Source organism: Opisthocomus hoazin, chromosome 8, assembly GCF_030867145.1.
Source record: "Opisthocomus hoazin isolate bOpiHoa1 chromosome 8, bOpiHoa1.hap1, whole genome shotgun sequence".
NCBI lineage: Eukaryota > Metazoa > Chordata > Aves > Opisthocomiformes > Opisthocomidae > Opisthocomus > Opisthocomus hoazin.
The window spans coordinates 15,014,940-15,033,974 of NC_134421.1; the positions used below are offsets into that span (position 1 = coordinate 15,014,940).

At 56.6% G+C, this 19,035-nt stretch overlaps 1 protein-coding gene across 1 annotated transcript; it reads right to left on the reverse strand.

Annotated features, from left to right (window-relative positions):
• Positions 1–10,395: 10,395 nt before the first annotated feature.
• Positions 10,396–18,825, reverse strand: TXN2 (thioredoxin 2). Its single transcript, XM_075429109.1, has 4 exons — positions 18,755–18,825; positions 18,227–18,444; positions 16,473–16,596; positions 10,396–11,155 (listed from the first exon to the last, which is right to left on the reverse strand). The coding sequence occupies exons 2-4, from the start codon at positions 18,442–18,444 to the stop codon at positions 11,039–11,041; spliced, it is 459 nt and encodes a 152-aa protein (XP_075285224.1). The 5' UTR covers positions 18,755–18,825; the 3' UTR covers positions 10,396–11,038.
• Positions 18,826–19,035: the final 210 nt, after the last annotated feature.

Here is a 19,035-nt window from a genome sequence, read left to right on the forward strand (position 1 = left end):
GCTTGCATAAAGGTACATCAGCTGCCAGATGTAATGGCCTTCCCTGCCATGTACTGAGTTTTTATAGCTTTCAAGCCACATGTTTGAAAGGAGGGCAGGAGCTGTGGGAGTGGTTCACAGGTGGGCATGATTTCAGGTGATCCCCCCCTTCTCCTGAGCTTACCACAGCAGCCAACCTTTGGCTGCTGGCAGGCTGTCTGTGGCTCCAGAAAGAGCAGCTGTGCACCCTTTCCCTCAGGATGAGTTATGTGGGTTAAGTTAAACCTGCAAGGGTGGGACATCATGTTCCTCCTCAGCCTCACAAGGGTCCGAGTTGGGGCTTGACAACTGCCCAAAGCTAACCCACGTCTGAGCAGCCCCCAAAGGAAGGAGCCCTGTTCCCCTCCCTCCTCTGATCTTCACACTCCCACTGCCAGTCACAAATGACACAGCCAGATGATCCAGCTGGAAACGAACCAAAAGAAAGAGAGATGTTTCCAGCTTGATCATTTCCTTGGTTCATTTAACTGCTTGGGTGCTAGAAGGGTGCTGGAAATGCACGGTCGTGGGCAGCCAGCCATAGGCTGGTCAGAAGCTATGAGGGAATCGCAGCTCAGGAGAGCCCAGAAAGCCTCCTTTCCAGTGGTACCGTGGGTGAATTTACTCCAGCTGCGTGGCTGGTCACAGGGCTTGTTATAGCATCCCACATGCAAGTGGTTGCAATCAGTATCTGGATTAAGGAACGTCTATTGCCAAACATGTAGGATTACCGAAATCACAGCATCGTTTAGTGTAGGAGGTAACTTTGGAGGTCTCCAGCCCAACCACCTGCCTGAGGCAGGACCAGCCTTAGTTGATCAGCATGCTCAGGGCCATATCTGGCTGGGTTTTGAAAATCTCTGAGGATGGCAAATGCATAATCTCTGGTCTTGCCTCTTGTCCTTTCGCTGACAATCTGCCTCTACCTTCGACATAACCCCCACTTGGGTAGCAGAAGACAGTGGTTAGATAGGCCCCCTCACAAGCCTTCTCCTCTCTTTGCAAGCCAACGCAGCTCCTTCAGCCCCTCCTCAGGACGCTCCAGCCCCCTGGCCAGCTTCACGCTCCTCCGCTGAAGCTGCTCCAGTTTGTTAACGTCTCTCTTGCAAATGCAAGGGACCATCCTGAAGCAGCCTGAGGAATTGTCCATCTCACATCCTGGAGCAGAGCAGGTGCTTCTGCCTACTTGTGAAAGGTTGAGTCTTTGTGACTGCGCTTGTTGGGGTGTGCGTGCACCGCCCCAGCCCGTGTCAGCGTGCGTACATGGTGTCACACAGGGAGCCGGTGCACCCGCCTCTCATGTAAATATTGGCTCAAAAGTTTAGGTCATAAAGATGGATGAGAATTCACTCAAGTCCGGGGAGCTGTGCTGGTTTCTGTGAGTGGAGCGGTGCTGCAGGTACACTGCGTGGAGGCCGTCTGTACGGGTACCCAGGGACGGCTGTGCACCGTCCTTCTCCTTCTCCTTAGCAGGCGCAGGCCCTCCTTCCTCTTGTCATTGGAGAAGATGTTTACAGTCAGGTCTAGATCTGGTCAGGTAGCTTCTCGGTTACTCACCTGTCAGTTATTATTCTGCTTCAGTAGCCGGAAGCTCCATGACACAGGGTGTACCAGGCGGCAGCTAGGTCTGGCAGACAACAGAAATCATGTTCTGCTCTGGTGATGTTGCCTGAGGGCAACGCATCACTGCCATGGTGTCATAACTGTGAGGCACAACCTTCAGAGCATTAAAAAGAACACCCATTAGTCAGTGGGCCAGCAGGTGATGTGAAAGGAGGCAAGTGGGAAGGAATCACAGAATCACAGAATCACAGCATGGCAGGGGTTGGAAGGGACCTCTGTGGGTCATCTAGTCCAACCCTCCTGCCAAAGCAGGGTCACCTACAGCAGGCTGCACAGGACCTTGTCCAGATGGGTCTTGAATATCTCCAGAGAAGGAGAATCCACAGCCTCCCTGGGCAGCCCGTTCCAGTGCTCCGTCACCCTCAGAGGGAAGAAGTTCTTCCTCATGTTCAGCCGGAACTTCCTGTGCTTCAGTTTGTGCCCGTTGCCCCTTGTCCTGTTGCTGAGTAACACTGAAAATAGACCTCAAAACTTTCACCTGCTTGCTGTCTTGGGGATGATGGTAGGCAACGTGACGTGTAACTGCAAATCAGTGGCGCCTTCTGCAGCATCAGGATTGCGGCGTGATGAGCAGTCCCTCGGAAGTCTTCATTAAAGATGGGAAATGGGGAAGGCTGAGATGAGCTCCATGCTGTGGATGGGGGAAACGCACCACAAGGATGTGAGATGTCAGGGACGAGGCTGACAAATGGGTCGCGGCCGCGATCTGCAGGCAAGAGGGAAGAAGGAGGCAGGCACAGGGCACCTCTGCACTGCCGGCCGTGTGTGCAGCTCGGCTCCCCCTGGGCCACCTTACGCAGCTGCAAGCCCCATCAGGAGCAGTCCCTGGAGAGAGGGCTTGGGGCGGCTCAGTGCAGGCCACACGGGTTCCTGCGGTGTAGATGGACTGGGCAGGGTAGGGCCAAGGCTGGGCCAGCGGCTGCCCCGAGCTAGAGGCTGCAGCAGAGTGAGAAAGCCCAAGTGCTGGTTCTCAGCTGGTCACATCCACTCCTCATTTTGCAGCGAGAACTGCCATCGAGCCTCTGTCTTAAGAGCTTTGGTGCTGCTGCCCAGGGTGCCTGGATGTCTGACACGGAAGGACAAGGGATGCCGGTTAAAGACCTCCCTGGCGTTCCGCTCCGGGCCGGAGCTGTGGGCTTACAGAGAAGAGGAAGCAAAGCAATGTAGTCTGCTATGGGGAACAGAGATGTGAACCGGGGTTAATGTAGCGTGAGGTGCTCAAAGGACTGGCCCCGTTCTGAACCAGGCAAAGTTTTCTGCCCAGCTATAGAAGATTATTACAGAAATGCAATAAAACTAGTTTTCACTACAAGCCAAGGACAAGAATCACCAGCTGTTCATGTCACCCGGCTCCCTTTAGTCCGAAACAATCTGGGGACTGCCTTAGGTTGCATGAGCAAAAGGCAGTCAGGTCAGGTTTGAAAGGCAGAGCTCATTCCAGGGATCAACATCTGCTTTTGAGACCCTTTGGCAAATCCTGAAGAAAGACAGGGAGATAAAACACAAACTCAGCTGACCGTCCCCATCAGTTCACCCTCTGGACCACTGGGCCTGGCTGGGATGGGATGGGACGAGGTGGGATGGGATGGGGTGGGATGGGATGGGATGAGATAGGATGGGATGAGATGGGATGGGATGGGCTTGGATGGGCTGGGATGGGGTGGGATGGGGTGGGATGGGATGGGATGGGATGGGATGGGGTGGGATGGGGTGGGATGTGTGCACCACCACCACTGCTGGATGTAGGTTAGAGGGCCCAAAATCCATGCACAGCCACCATGAGCCATGGGACTTTGTTCTCTGCCCAGGGCAGGGTGGCCTGTCCCTCCCAGCTCTGCAGTCTGGCATATCTCACCAGGCTTATCTGGGCACGTGCCCTCCTCCCTCCCAAGCCGTACCCAAAGGCCAGGTTTTCCTGCTTCACCCCAAACGCTTATTTTTATTATTTTAAAACAAACAGAGATGTGTCTGTTTTGATTTCCAGCAGAAGGTTAGAGGGAGGTCAGAGCTGACATCTGGGCTGGAGATAACATTCCCATCTAATTAGCAGGCCCTGAATAACGAGGGCCTTCCTGTCCCATCCCCCTGCCCCGGCACAGGAGAGGGCAGAGCCAGTGGAGGCCAGGGCAGAAACGGGGCAGGAGATCAGCCCCGTGACGCAGATTCTTATTTTCGTGGGGCTGCTGATAGGAGCCCGTGGGCGACAGCTGGAGGCTGCCCCTCCTTCATCTTTCCGTGGGCACCGTTCGCAGGCGCCCAGCCTCCGCGGGCTCTTTGTTCCAAGGAACCGGCCACGGCTTTCCAAGGTGCCGATGATGCTGCCGGTCGCCCCCTCAGCAGGGCACAGAGGGGCTGGAATGAAGCCTGACTCGTCTGGGGGAGAGGTTCCCTGGCTGAATCACCTCGGGCTCTGCACCTTCGCCACAGCTCCATCACCGCGCTTGCAAAACCCAGTGAGATCACGGGCACGCGTGGCGGGGGCCGAACCGCAGCCAGGTGCTCTCCGGGTGAGGTTACAGCAGTTGGCACATCGGCTCCGTGCAAAGCCCCGTCTGACGCGCCTGAGCAGAGCCGGTGACGCACCGACCTGCCTGCCCCGTCAGCCCCGTGGCGGGGGGATTCGCTGCCGGCAGCCTCCGACCTGCGGGTATCCTCAGCCTGTTTGTTCCTCGGAGAGGACGTGACCTTCATTCCCTTGGGATAAAGCTCCATGGCGGGAAGGAAAGATGGGGCAGGGGATCAAGGCTTGGGTTTAACACCAGCAGAGCTTGGCTTTCGTGCCCCTGGCTGCAGGCTGGAGACGACGAGGCTGGAAATCGTGCCCTTGGGTCGGCCACGTACCGCCAGCCGCCATGGGCTGGGCATGGTGTCACGGGGAGGCACAGCATCACAGGGGAGCAGAGCAGGGTCATGACAGCAACCTAAGGAGTTTGCTTGCGGACATGGCCACACGCTGCCAGTTTCCGTGCGGCAGGCTCCAGTGAGACCAGCAGTGATGGGTCCCTCGTGTTCCTGCACCCCTTAATCTCAAGGGTGCTGCCAGCTTCTGCCTTCCTGTGCAATGTCAGACAGAGTAAGAAAACCCCAAATGTGCTTCCTCTGAGTGTGACCAAGAAAACCCAAACTGAGAACAGAACTTGAGCCCAAGACGAGGGAAAGGGGAACGGGAACTAAGCAGGGCCCAGACAAGTACAAGGGGGTTGGTGTGCTGGGCAACCGCATAATTTAGCATTAGAAATGCAGTGGCAGCCATGACAGCAGCAACCTTTAATATTGCCCGAGCCTCGTGAAAAGTCTCCATGCTCCTGCTGGGATCCTAGGGTGAAGCCCGTGGGACCGAGCCTGGCTGGAAAGGAGAAGCTGGACCTCCTCAGGTGGCGAGCTAAGCTGGAAGAGCTGAGCTGAAGGATCAGCCCCTGGAGAGCAAACCCAGCGAGCAAGAAAGAAGAATGTGAGGGTTTTGTCTTGTAGCTTCCTGCCAAAACCTGGCACAGCTGTAAACACGAGCACAGAACAATACGGTCTCCTGTCCCAGCAGCTGCTAAAGCCGTCACCTGGGGAGCTTCCTGCAATCAGCCCAGGGAAGGACAAAAAGGAGCTCCCACATGCTTTCCTGCAATTTGTCGTATGCCTGATCTCTGCTCTGCTCGGGCCCTGCCATCCTCCCTTCCCCCAGAGCCGCCTGTCTCACGCTCCGAGAAGAGGATGTGGTTACGAAGATCAGCCTCTGGTGAGGAGCAGGCTCATCGGTCAGCCTTGCTTCTCCGAGCAGCCAGAAGTTCTTTTCTTTACGACGTCTGAGTCACCCGATAGCCTCCCCGCAGACAGTATTTTGCCTGGGCTGCTTCTCCAGGTGCTGTGTGGACTTCCCCTGTGCCTGGGTCCAGGCAGCCCGGAGAGACCCGCAGCGCTCGGCAGGTCCTCTCTGCCTGCCACGCGTTCAGCTCCAGGGCGTACAGTGACCAAAGCGTTGGCATGGTGCTGCCACCGGCTCCTTCTCAGGCCACCGCGCCTTTCCAAGGCGTTAATCTCTGGGCCTGAACACTGCCGTGCTGGAGCTCTCCTCACGGGTGAGTATTTTTAGAAAGTTTGAGCTCAGTCCATGCAGTCACTCCCGAGCTATGCCAGGATGAAAAGAAAACAACCGCTTTTGCCTGAACAATACAAGCATGAAACAAAAAGCCCCTGCAAGTGGGGTTTTTCAGCATCACTCAGAACTAGCCGAGCTTTGAAAGATGAAACTTGCAGTCAAATAAAAAAAGAAAGAAACAAAAAGGTTCCTGGTGAACAGAAAAGGCTTTGACAATTTGCTTAAAAAGCCAGACTAAAGCAAAACAATGTTACAGAAATACCGGCGGGCATGCTGGAGCTTGCACGCAGCACGGCGCTCCGTCCCCGTCACCACCGCCGTGCTCGCCAGACCCGGGGCTTTTGTCATCTGCCGGCTGCAGCGGCTCGGCCCCGCGGTGAAAGCCCTTGCTGCGAGGCAAGGAGCCGTGCCGTCCCTGCGCCCGTGGCCGTGGGCAAGCGGTGTTGCCTCGGGATGGAGCAAGAAAGCAGCCTCGGGGATGAGGCTCTTCTCCATCCCGAGGCGGCCAAGGGTGTGTGCAGAGCTGGCCGGGACAAAATCCTCCTGCTGCCGGCTGCGTGGGGCCGGCACGGAGGAGTTGTGGCTGCGTGGGTGGCTGGAGGTCACCGTCGTCTTCGGAAACTGCTGCAATCTCTGGTGCGTTTTGTACCCTCTGGACAACTTGAAGTGGATGTTTCTGAGGACTCTCGCTCCAAAAGTTTCCTGTTTTTTCAGTATTGCTCAACCACCCCTCTGCTCATGGGAGAGATGGAGCCGGGGTGCCTTCAGCAGCAGAGGGACGAGTGGCCAAGAAGGGTACAGGGAGCTCAGCCTTCCCCTGAGCGGGCGAGCAAGCAGGGTGGCTCCTGTCCTCCACCAGCAGCTACAGCTGCTGGGGACATCTGTGAGCCCCAGAAGTTCCTGGCACTCTCCACAACAGAGAACAAGAATGTGTGGGTGGATAAACACATATATCTGTGTGCAGGGACATTTCTCCACAGAAGCTACAGGCCACGGAGAAAACCCAGTCCATTTTAGGGCATTTTTGATTGCGACTGGATGATGAGGGCCTAGGAGGTCGATGCGGGCAGGCAGGAGGTTGGGTGCTGCCCTGTTGCCCGCAGCTGCCAGCTCTCCTGTGCCGTTCCAGCGTCCCGCTTGGACTTGGTGATCTTAGAGGTCTTGATTCTGTGGTTCTCTGACCAGTTCCCCCATCTGCCTCATCAGGAAGGCAGCCAAAGGGCTTCTCATCACTCCATCCCCACTGGGATGCGGGGTGCCACATTTTGCAAGCTCTTCCCGGAGGTCTCTGCTTTCCATCCATTTGGCTCCTCTGGATGTAAGCAATTTGGGGGTTCCCCTGCTGCTCCTGCCTCCATCCTTCCTCAGATGGCAGGACGCACCTTGGGGAACAAAGCGAGTGGGCATGGCTGAGCGGAGCGGCCTCCTCTGGCGTGGTGCCCAGCCCGTGGCTACCACGCTCGCTGCCGTGAGCTGCAGCCTCCCATTTTTGCCTGAGAAGGGTTTTAAGAGGGAAAGTGTTGCTGAAGTTACAAAGCTGCAGAGGCAGAGAAACCTCAACGCCGACAAGTGCACCCCGTGTCCTTGAGAAGGGCGGCAGGAAGGCACCCACGGGTGGTGATGGACTTGAGCCTGGGTGGGTTGCAGGGACGGGTAGCGAGGATGGGACGCTGGAACAGGTGATCGAGTTTGGTTTTGGCCTGGAAGTCAAGCCCATGGTGGTTTTATCTTATCTTTTTATTGCTTGGGATATGGCAGCTGTGCAAGCTGTTATTTGTTAACCCGCAGGAAGCCGAAACGGCGAGCGCATCATGCGATTCGGCAGCGATTTTGAACAACGCTGAGCTTAACGTTGCTGCTAACAGCCTTGCAGGGTTGGAGAATTTGATTGCCGATTCTGTCTGCATCCTGTCATTACTTAGTTGAGAAAAATGCGGGGGGTGTGTGGGGGGCAGCTCAAGCTGATTAACAAGCTGTTAGGGCAAACAGCCCGGTGGGGCTGGTGAAAGGCCCTGCCTAGGGCAGCGCTGGTGGCGGCCATTTCCCTGTTGACATGGAGCCGGTCTTTGTTTTGTTCCTTGCTCGGGAGGAATCATATAACACGTTGATAAAGCAAAGGATTTACTGTCAATGGCTGAGTGGCCAGGCTGCCGAGGACAGACCTCGTTGGAGCCAAATGTGGCCAAATCTGTCCCCTTCACAGAATTAGGGGACTGCATATACGCAGCCCTCCGTGTGCTGCAAACCAGCAACCCGAATTTTCCGTCCTCTACCAGCGCTTGAAGCTGCTCTCGGCGTGGCACCCCTAGCAGAGAAGCTAACGCAGCTCTCCCCGCTTGCAGGCGTTCGCCGTGGCCCAGAGCAGCCGGAGGTTAACACGGAGTTCGGCAGGCAAGCACAAATGTCTCGGGGAAAGGGGCAGCTGCATCAGGGCTCGATGCAAACGTAAAGCCAAGAGAAACGAATGGAAAACTCCCGCCTGCCCGGAACCGGGCGCCTTGGACAGGGCTGTGAGGACAGAGGCGCTGTGCCTGACCTTTGGGTGCGATCTCGGTGCTGGGTTCAGAACATACCCGGGGAGGGAGCAGCGGGTTTAGCTGAGCTTTGCTCCCCTTGGGAAGGCACTGACCGCCACGGCCTCTTAAAATAGCAATCAGGAACATTAGAAGCTGAGAAAGCTGCTGTAATAGAGGCAGGCTTAGGCAGGAGAGAGCAAATGCTTAATGCATCAGAGGAGCATTCCATGTGCTTAACTCCGAAAGGAAAAACCAACTGCATCCTTACTGGAGTGAGCAGAGAGGAAACATTTTCCCAGCTGACATGGAAAAAGCAGCTACTTCTGAGGAAACACCTATTGCTTCAGCTCTCTCCTCTCGGGAAAGACCAGCATTCCGCATCCAGGTGGCATGAAAATTGCTGTGCAGCCCCTCTTTTAACCACTACACAAACACGCTGCCAGTAGCGCTTCCCGCTTGCGCCTCCCCCGTTACGAACAGCAGCCGCGGGAATCCCTGCAGCCTCCCCCAGCAGTCGGCGAACGGGGAGCCGAATTCAGGTCCTGCCACAGAAAACTTCCTTGCGCTTTGAGTCCCGTCCTGTGGTGAAAACCGTGCAAAACGCTCGGGGAAGCTCAGGCGGCCCCCAAAGCCCTCCTCCTCCTCTCCCCCCATTATGCTGTTTCCGAAGGATTTCCACAGGGCACCACGTACGTGGGGCTTCAGCATTTATCTCGAAGAAACAGTCGTGGCTTTCACATAAAGTGTGCTGGCGCTTTACTAGCTGAATGGCACCTTAGCTCCACTTTTCCTTAGAAGGAAGTGATAAAATAGCTAATTTATACTGCCCCTTAATTACACAATGCAAAGTCACTGTGTTTTTTCCTGTTCTGTAGGATGGTGAAGCATGAAAGCTGACTATTGTCGGGTACGTGACGCTGTTCCCCTATTTTTCCTGCTCGTGCAGGAAAATGGAGAGAGTCCTTACTAGAAGTGTTTACAGAGCAGGAACACCGAAACTGCAGGGCAAACTGCCCAGCCTGGAACACGAGCAGGACACGAGCAGCACAGCTTCTGTGGTCTCCCAAATAAAATAAAATGCCGGTTTCTACTGATCACAACTGCCAACAGTTCTTCACCAAACTACATCCAAGTGAGATCACCTCTAGCAGCACGCAGGGGGCGAGATCAGCCCGGCCCAGCCGGCGAGGTACCCGTCTCGGGGGTCCAGCCCCACCTCATGCCGCCGCCCAGGCCTGGGGGTGATGGACACGGGTAGGAGCAGCGATGCCTGCGGCATGGCAGCTGCAGCAGGGCACGCAGGACTCGGATCACCGCTCCCATGCTCCTTCAAAGGTCATAAATCGTTATTGCAAAGGTGCAGGAAAAAAACTGCCTCGCCGCTTGAAACAGCCTATGCCAGGGAGGCGAAATGGAGCGGAGCCAAAGCAGAGCTAAGAGTGATTGAAGGAAACAGAAGCTGGGAAGGAGAGGAAAAAAACAAAAAAGCAGCTTGTACATGGTTATTAAGCACTTACAATGTTCTCATGCAACTTAGATAAGCCAACTGGAATTAAGCATTACAGCAGGCATCAGCCCTGGCGCTGTGCTCTGCCTACAAGCACACGGGGAGGCTGGGAGCACTCAGAAGCAGGGCTGACTGGAAACAAGTGCATGTGGGGAGGAGGAGGAAGAGATGGGAAGGGCTGAAGGCTGCTGGCGATACGAGCACACAGCTGCCTCCCTTCGTCTAAAGGTCAGGGCAATTGAAGTCAGAAGACTGACTTTTGGCAAGGCTCACCTGTGTGAGCAGATTTAATCATTCACGCACAGGAGAGGGAGGCTCTCGGGCTCCTTGGGCAGCAAAGGAGTAAGAAAAGCATCAGGGGGGGCGAGCACAGCTCAGATTCCTTGCGCGCGACGAGCTGCTGTTCCTCTGCGCGCAGGAGGCCAGTCCTCCTTCCGGCACCCCCGATTCAGCAGCACCCAAAGGGGGTCCTAAAAGCAGCACTGACATCTCCCTGCAAGCAATCCACTTGTTTGTTTTTCAGTGCGTTACCTTTTAGTAGGGATCAGTTCGTAACCTGCGCTCTGCCAGCCCGTTGTTAGAAACCGGTGCTGCCGATACCCCCTCTCACCTCTCCGGACAGACAAGGGACTTCGCTGCCGTTTCTGAGAATCAACTTTTATTCCCCAGGTAGACAGCAGTGACAGATAAAGTTCTCTTTATTACAGACCTGCAAAAGGAGATCCATAAAATATTTCTATTTTCTCTTATAAAATTATGCCGGGAGCCCACGGATTTGTGGAGGAGTTGTACCTGTCCCAGCAACACGAGGACAGAGGGACCAAGCAACAGGTTTCACAGACAAGGCAGAGGCATTCTCAACTCTAAACAAACCCACCCAGGGCAGGTATGTAGCCACATCTTGCAGGGAGCAGCTGCCCTCTGCTCTGGGCTATCAGATGCTAGGCAAAGAGAAAAACATTCCTCCCCGTAACTCGGCAGCAGCAGCGGCGGTGGCTCCGCACGTCAGCTCTTCGCTGATAAACACCGGCTCCTAATTCCAGCCGCATTCCCCGTTTTGAGAATAAGCAGCCCCGCTCCTCAGCGCCCTTTACAGCTACTGCTGCTGGAGAGAAGGGGGGCGGGAGGGAAAGGCTACAACACCGTCCATCTCCTAAAAACCCCAAACTAGCAGAAAACCCCGGGCTGTGCAAGGCAGGCAGTTCACGTGCCCCTCTGCTCTCCCGGGGAAGGAATGCACAAGGTGGACGTGACCAGAGGCAGAGGCACAGCCACCCTTTTACTTCAGGCTCCGATGAGTTTCTTGAGGAATGCCTCCAGCTGATCCTCGTCCTTTATCCCCACAAACTTGTCCACAACGTCTCCGTTCTTCATAGCCAGCACGGTTGGCACTGCTGACACCTGGGGGCAAGAGAAACGGGGAGACACGGGTGAGCACAGGCTGTGGGGAGCCCAGCTGCACCCGGGCCCCAAACGGAGCTCTGCGGAAGAAGAAGTGGCTACGAGGGAGCTGAGCATGCACCGCTCGAGGGTGACACGGCCGCACGCAAAACACAGGCCAGCCGAGCTCCGCGCTCCTCCTCTCCCTGGCCTCATCCCTGCACTGACTGAAGTCGCCCTGCTTAGGTCAAGGCTGAGCAGCTTTTCAAGTTTAAATAAGACCAAAAATTTTAAAGACAAAATCAAAGCTAATATAAAAAAAAACAAGGCAAAGCTTCCCCCCCCCCCAGTACAAATTCCTCTTCTCCTTCCCTTTTGTCCTATCGTAAGCAAACAAAGCCAGTCTTTCAGCAGGACACCTCTCAGACATGACGACCTTTGGACATTTTATGGCCAGGGTGGTATCAGACTGGACCCGTCTTCTTCTCCAGACAGGACTGGAGCCGCAGGAGGGTTCCCCACCCATCATTGCACAGGCAGATTTCCTGCTCCATCCTACCATGGTAATGACAACCCCCTCCAACCCACCTTTCCCTTCCTGCTCTGGTTTTCAGTGGTTTAGCTGGCCACACACCAGCGGCTGTCCACTGCGGATCCCTAATGATTGGTAAGGAGTGGAAAAGTCCCTCTGACCAGAGCCAGCAGGCAGCTGCACCGCTCTGGTCACTGCTTTTTTAGCCCAGAACAAAGTTTTCTGGGAATTCTCCAAGAGAACATGGCGGAAATTACAATGCTCCCCAGGGACTTGCCAGCTGACCGGTGACAGAAGAGACCCCAGGGACATGATCAAGAGGAGGAGCAAACAGAGCTCGGAGAGCTGTGGCGGGGGAGAGATCTGGTCGTGTTTCTGACCCCACAGCTTCGGTGCCCTTATCTCTGCAAAGCCTCCCCCCCCCAAAACACGTGCTGCCCTTATCTCGCCTGCTGCCTCCCCGCCAGCCCGCGGGGCCTTCCCGTGTGCGCTGCCAGCCCCACTGCCAGTGAGGACCTGCAGATCCTTCCTCGGGAAACGCGCCAGAGAGCTGGCTTTGCTCCCATTGGCAGCCCGAGATGAAAGGGACATTTTGTGCTTCCCTTCCCACCCGGCCTGTCCGGCGTGGCTCCCTGCAGTCTGTCTGTCCTCCAGGGCTTGGGCAGTCTCACCCGAAGGGATGGCAGCTCCGGGGCTGCTGCGACGCGCGATCTTCAGCTCCTCCTAGTGACAGGCGGGAGCGGACCTGGAGGGCTCGGGCCCCGGTGATAGCACCACTAACATGCTCCCTTCTGGTTTTAGGGGTGAGTATCAGCACCGCACTCAACTGGTCTCTCCCTCCCTGCGAAGGGCAAAGCTCCACTGAGCCCGCCCCTGGTTTGCAAAGCAGGTTAACAACGAGCAGAGCTGCCCCAGCTCCACTCAGAGCACCACCATGCCCAACCAGCAACGGCGAGCGTCACACCATGGTGGCCTCGTCGAGGAATGGGTGACGCTTCGAAGCACAGCAGAGAAGTGGCGAACATGGAGCTCCAGGGCTCTGCCCGCTGACCAGCGCACCCAGGAACTTCACGTGGCCTCGGTCCTTCCATCTCTTCCCCTTTTCATGCTGGCCAGCAAACCTCGAGAACGGGCAGCAGGGCTGGGGCTGGCGCTGCAGAGCGGGGAGAGAACTGGGGGCTCTGAGCAACCTGCCTCTGCCCAGAGAACACAACATTTTTGACAGCTTCCTTCCTGCTAGATGCAGCAAGGGCAGCAAATGCACTTTGTTGTGCTGCTTGAGAAGCAAATGTCATGGGAATTTCTAGAATGCAAAGTTGGGGTCTTTGTTTTCCCTTTTTATTTTTTTGCTTCTTTCTTTTGGGTCCCATCTGCACAGAACCTAAACAAACCCTCCTCCTCCCTCAAAGAGCATTTCTAGAGAAAAAGTCAGGCTGCTTTTGATCGGCGCTGACCACACAGATAAATAAACAAACGCGCCCATCCAGGCTATTCCTGGCAGCACCCGTACCGAGGGAATGCTCTCCCATCTGAAACTGGAGCTTCTACACGAGCTTGGATGCCATGCGATGGAGCAAGGGAAAGGATTTCGCCCTGGCTTTGGAATGAGGTGTAACACAGGACTGAGCTCCGCTGATGAGCGACCGACCCTGCACCCGGCACCTCTCCCGAGCTGCCCACCCGCAGCGGCCGGAGAAGGAGCTGCCCCTTCCCAGTGGCCACGCGCGCGGGCAACGGGCCACAGCAAGAGATGAATCTCAAGAATTTTAAGAGACGGCGGATCAAACAAAAGTATTCCTTCTCCCTTTCTGCTCTGGGGGCGAGAGGTCGTGAGCGGGCTGGAGCAGCGAAGAATGGCCACAACCAGAGATGAAAGGTGTTAGATAAAAGCAGGAATCCCCAGAGAAAGAACTTTTGTGCTGGGCATAACCGGACGGGGAAGGGCACTGGGGACGCTTCTAGTCGCAGGAAACGTGTCCCTGCTTCGTGCGAAGCCGGGACGGCTGGGAGCCAAGGGCAGACGGCAGCCCGTGCGAAGGAATGCGCCAGCATTCCTCGGCTCTTCCAGGGGGTCTCTCCCCTGCCCCCCGCTCTGGGGAGGCTGCTGAAGGGGACGTTGTGCAATCGGGCGGCAAGCTGGGGGCTGCGCGCTGTCGGCAGGGGAATAAGCACGGATGGGAGGAGGCTTCCTGGCAGCTGGTGGAGGAGTCGTGGGGGGGGCATCGGCGCTGAATACCCCCACAACAAAAACGTTCTCAGCCTTCAGACAGCTGATCCCCAGTGGAATGGCTTTAAAAAAAATAAATCTCTCCCAATCCATCCCAAACACCACTTTTGGTTTATCCTGATCTCCCCCAAATGCTACCTTTGGTCTCTCTTTGATCTCCACTTGGTGTCTTCCCCTCAGCCCTCATGCTCACATCTCCTTAACCGGCAACTTGCCAGCAGACAAAGCAAAACCCAGCATGTGCTCAGCACATGAACCATACTTCTGCCTTGAAAAGGATGTCCCAAACGATGAAGATCAAAGCAAAAATTTCTCCTTTACCTCTTCCCGTTTGCAGCTATCCTACGCACAGACGCTGCCTAGGGATAGGGTTTCAGCCACAGGGATCACGGTCGAGACCAGACACACGCGTCGCTCTGAGAGCGGAGGACGCAGCGACAATCCCCAGGCCCCCCTGCAAAATAAAAACCTCACCACGTTTGTATCACAGGCCCCAGCGTGAATTGCTGGCAGCTGGCCCTCGCCTGCAGCCTCAACCCTGCCCGCACCTATGCCACCAGGGCTGCAAGGCAGGCAGACCCCGCCGACAGGTCCATGCACATGGGGGGCTGCGCAGCTGCTCGCTCACCACCCAGCGGGACGGCACACGCAGCGCGTCACCAAACCTCCACGAACTCGGGAACCTTCAGCCTCTTTTGAAAGATCTTTCTTCATATGCACGCACTCCTGTTTGCCGTTTTCCAGTCATCTGAGATTATCCTTCTGTAATCCTGGCTAATTCCATCTACTGGAAGGCTTGGAACAACACACGAGTTAAACTAATAATCTCTATTCTCTTCTCTTTTTCTCCTTAGAGTGGTTGCTACCAGAGCCTTGCCTGCATCTGTTCAGATTTATGCACTTTCTAACCACCACTGAAACAACCTCACCCTCTTCAACTCCTTCTCACCAGCACCCTCGAACTATGCAGCCTTCGGGCCTGTGACACACAGCCCTGCTCAGGAGCCAGCAGCCATCTTCCTTGGCCCGGGGCGTATCTGCCACCACCGAGGAGAGCACCGGAGGCTCCCATGCTCAGCCTGCGGAAGCTGCAGGCCACATTTGGACACGCCACCACGGCGCAGGCAGAAAGGTCTCCTCGGGAAAGAGTGGGAGGGAACAAGCTGTTTCCACTTCCTTCTCTTTCCGGCTCAGCAGGGTGTGGGAATGGCACAGAGCGTCTCCTCCAGGCTCAACAAAATGACAGCTGGCTCGGGAGATGGTTCACACTTTGCTGGGCAACTGGAGGAGCTTCCTGGGCTAGCCTCTGCCCTGGAAGCAGGACTTCATCTGTGGAGGGGGAGCAGCTCCATCTGCGTGATACGCAAGTGAAAAATTAAGCACGCGCTTCCCTGTAAAACACAACAGCAGGATGCCCCGCTCCGCAGACCCTGCTGTTGTTTACAAGGACAGACAACGGGGGCGAGCGCAGTCGTCAAGAGGGATTTTTGCGTTTCTTAAAACTACCTAATCACTGACACAGGGAAAAGATAAATAAATCACATAAAACAAGGCCATGGCCTTCTCCAGTCACTTCACTTCTTCCTGGGAGCGAGGCAGCACAGGGAACAGGCACTACAGGCGTGTGAAACACCAGTGTAAGCACCAAGGTCTGCACCTGTCAAGAGCGGGACGCGCGCTCCTGTTGCCTATGTGTGTGCTCCAGCCCGGCTTCCACCTGTCCAGACAAAACCCATGGTGCCCCCTTGTGCTGTGGCTTAAGGATGGGACAGTATCACCCAGCAAGAAATGCCAAACAAGGAAGGGAAGAGGACAGGCTGGCTGCACGAAGAACCCCAGTCAAGAGCAGAATGGACTGGGGCTTGTTACTTCACGTTCCTGCCCCGCAGCCCAGCAGCCCATGCACACAGTAAAACGCCGTGTAGGCTGCAGGCTCCTCAAGGGAAGGCAGGCCTTTACATCGACAAACGCTTGCAAGGCTTAGAGGACATGTTTCTGCAGAATTAGAGGTGGGGAGGCTGAACATAAGCAGACGAGCTGGAGGAGAGCCAAGAAGCGAAATCCACCTACTAATGAGTGACCCGAGGGATCAGGAACCTGTAGGGACTGGGCTTCCTGGTGAGGAAGAGGACAGACCTCATAGCAGCCTTCCAGTACCTGAAGGGGGCCTACAAGAAAGCTGGAGAGGGACTTCTTACAGAGGCATGTAGGGACAGGACAAGGCGTAATGGCTTTAAACTGAGAGAGGGTGGATTTAGATTAGATGTAAGAAAGAAACTCTTCACCATGAGGGTGGTGAGGCACTGGCACAGGTTGCCCAGAGAAGCTGTGGCTGCCCCCTCCCTGGCAGTGTTCAAGGCCAGGTTGGATGGAGCTCTGAGCAGCCTGGGCTAGTCGAAGATGTCCCTGCCCACGGCAGGGAGGTTGGAAGTAGATGATCTGTAAGGTCCCTTCCAACCCAAACCATTCTATGATTCCCCTCCCCACCAACACCGCTGCCATACCGGCACACCTCTCCCCAGGAAGGGACCTTCTCCCCACTGCCAGCAAAGGAAAGCACGTGCTCTTCTGGCTCCTACCTCATACTCGATAGCAAGGTCTGTGTGATCATCAATGTCCACTTTGGCCATCAACACCTTCCCCTCCTGCTTGGCCACCACCTTCTCTAACCTGGGGCCGAGGATCTTGCAGGGGCCGCACCACCTGATGGAGAAAGAGGAGAGGGGGTGTCAGAGGCGGCAAGCGCAGCAGCGGCTGTGGAAGGCCTGCTGGTATGACAGTGCCTTTACCACCATTGTTGTTCTACTCAAGAGCCAGCCTGGAAACACCGTTCCTGAACCACGGCTTAAAAGAAACGTTTCTCTCACAAAGGCACTGTCAACAAGGTTTTGTTTGTGTGTGTGTGGTGCTGCTGGTGGGGGGGACGGCGAGGGGAAGAAGAGGTCCCCATTCAGCATTCACAGCGCTTTTGATCTCATTTTGATCACACCCAAGTCTGCTCCGCCAGCCCTGGCGGTCCTCCTGCCCCCTCTTCTCGGCCCTTCATCCCTACCCTGCGTCCTTGCTGGTGGGTACGCGCAAAGCCGTGACCTTCGCAACCACAAAGCTGCCCCAGAGTGGGTGTCACTGCCGGGTGCAGGGGTCGCAGCCCACACTAAAATCGGTTTATGCCAGTCACCGGGCCAAAGACTTCCCCTCTGCACTCACTGCAGGGTTCACAGAAATTCCCCTTTAGCTGCAAAAACCTCGCAGAGGCATTGCATCTGTTCAAAGAGAGACCGCCTGTTCCAAACTCAAGTGCAGCAGTAACAGAGCTTGTGAAGCCCTGCACCCAGCAAACACCCCCTGCATCCTCTAACTGCGCCAGTTAGGACGGCATGAACTTAGTCTGTTCAAGTAAAACACGAGTTAAACCTCCAAGTGCCCTTTTCTTTTAAAACTGCAGCTCTGGTAAACTTTGTTCCTCCTCAGCCTCCCCCTGTATCAAGTTTCAGGCTTTCAATTATTTGTCCTCCCCTCCCTGCGTGATCCCAATTAATGTTGATTTGGGTTTGTCAGTTTGGTCTATTTAGAGCAGAAGTTTTTGGGCTGTTTCATATTCTGTTTGCCCAGAATCAGCCACAGCAGGCTCATGTGACAGTGCTGTGGGACTATGAAAATACTTCAGAAAACAAAGATAATCAGTAACGTTAATCCAGCAGATAACATCTAGGAATATTTTTACTGGCAAGCAGACGACGACATTTTTATCGATGACAAATGCTGCTGTTGGTATCACATGGCTGTTACTAACACATAAAGGCATTCGGTATCAACAACCCAGCCTCAAGAGCACGCAGCGTAAGAAAACTGGAAAGCCAGAGCATGACGGTGCAGGGGCATACCGAGGGCAGTGTTCTTCCACGGCCGTTAATACGATTTATTGGTTTTAAGAGGACTTTTAATCCACAAAGCTAAAAAAGGGAGATAAGGGAGCTTTTTTCAGTCTCGAGGTGTCTTTTGCAGGGCGATGCAACGCTGGGCCCAGGGCGACACCCGAACGCTTGGGAGGTGCAGCTACACCGCCCCGGGGAGCGCCTTCCCCCGGCACTTCTGTCCCACGCTCCTGCAGGGCGTAGCTACACCCGCGGCGGTGCAACCGGCCGGGTGAGACCTCCATGGATCGCGCCGCAGGGGCAGAAGCACCTTCCAACACGGCTGGCAGCCCCACAGCTCGGGAAGCCCTCGGGCGCACTTGCATCCCCGGGGCGCCCGGCGTGCCGCCGCATCGGGCAAGCGGCAGGGACGCGCCCTCAAGCGTGACAGCGGCGAGGGAGCTGTGGGGGCCACTTACTGCGCGTGGAAGTCCACCACGACGGGCTTGGGGTTGTTCACCACCCGGTCCTGGAAGTCGCCGCCGTCCTGCACGTTGAAGGTGCTCCCGCGGCCCGCCGAGGTGCCGAAGGCCCTGCTGTGGGGCGCAGGGGGGACAGGGAGCACCCCCTGCCCCTGAGGGACCCACGTCCTGGGGGCGAGGGGCAGCAGCCGCCGGAGCGCCAGCCTCTGGGCCATCTGCGGGGAGGGGAGAGCGGAAGGGAGAGGGCTCAGAGCCCCCCGCAGGGCGGACCCCAGGCCAGGAGGGGCCCGAAGGCCCACGGCGGCTCCAGCCCCGCCACTGAGGGCCCCTCCCGCTTCCCTCAGCGCTCCGGAGCGGCCCGACGGGAGGTCCCGCTCCTTCCCACCCCGCGGGGCCCAGCCGCGGGATCCCCGCCCCCCCCGGTCCCGGTTCCCTCAGCAGCGGGGTTCCCCCCGCCCCCCCCTCAAGCCCGGTAGGGCGCGGTTCCCTTCCCCCACCGAGGGCCGCGGCCCCCCCGCCCCGCACCTTCCCGGGCCCTGAGGTGACCCGCGCCCAACCACACTTCCGCCTGGCGCCCCGCCCACCCGCTCGCTGGCTTCCGGCCACCCTCCCAGCCGATTGGCCGCCGCCCCTCCCAATCTCCGATCTCTGACTGGTCGTCGTGGCCGTCCTTTAAGCCCCTTCCCGCCGCGCGGGGGGAGCCGTGCGCTCCGGTTGGCGGCGGCGCACCCCGGTGGGCGGAGCCTGCGCCCCAGGGCGGTGCGGGGCCGGTGGCGACAGCCGGCCGCAGGCGGGGGGTGTGAGGT

Bases quoted from the DNA above. Each gene is read 5' to 3' on its own strand.
- TXN2 (XM_075429109.1), bottom strand. From the start codon at position 18,444: ATGGCCCAGAGGCTGGCGCTCCGGCGGCTGCTGCCCCTCGCCCCCAGG. The intron at 16,597-18,226 runs GTAAGTGGCCCC...TTTCTCCATCAG, and splicing joins GTGGTGGACTTCCACGCGCA to GTGGTGCGGCCCCTGCAAGA. The intron at 11,156-16,472 runs GTAGGAGCCAGA...TCTTGCCCCCAG, and splicing joins ACCTTGCTATCGAGTATGAG to GTGTCAGCAGTGCCAACCGT.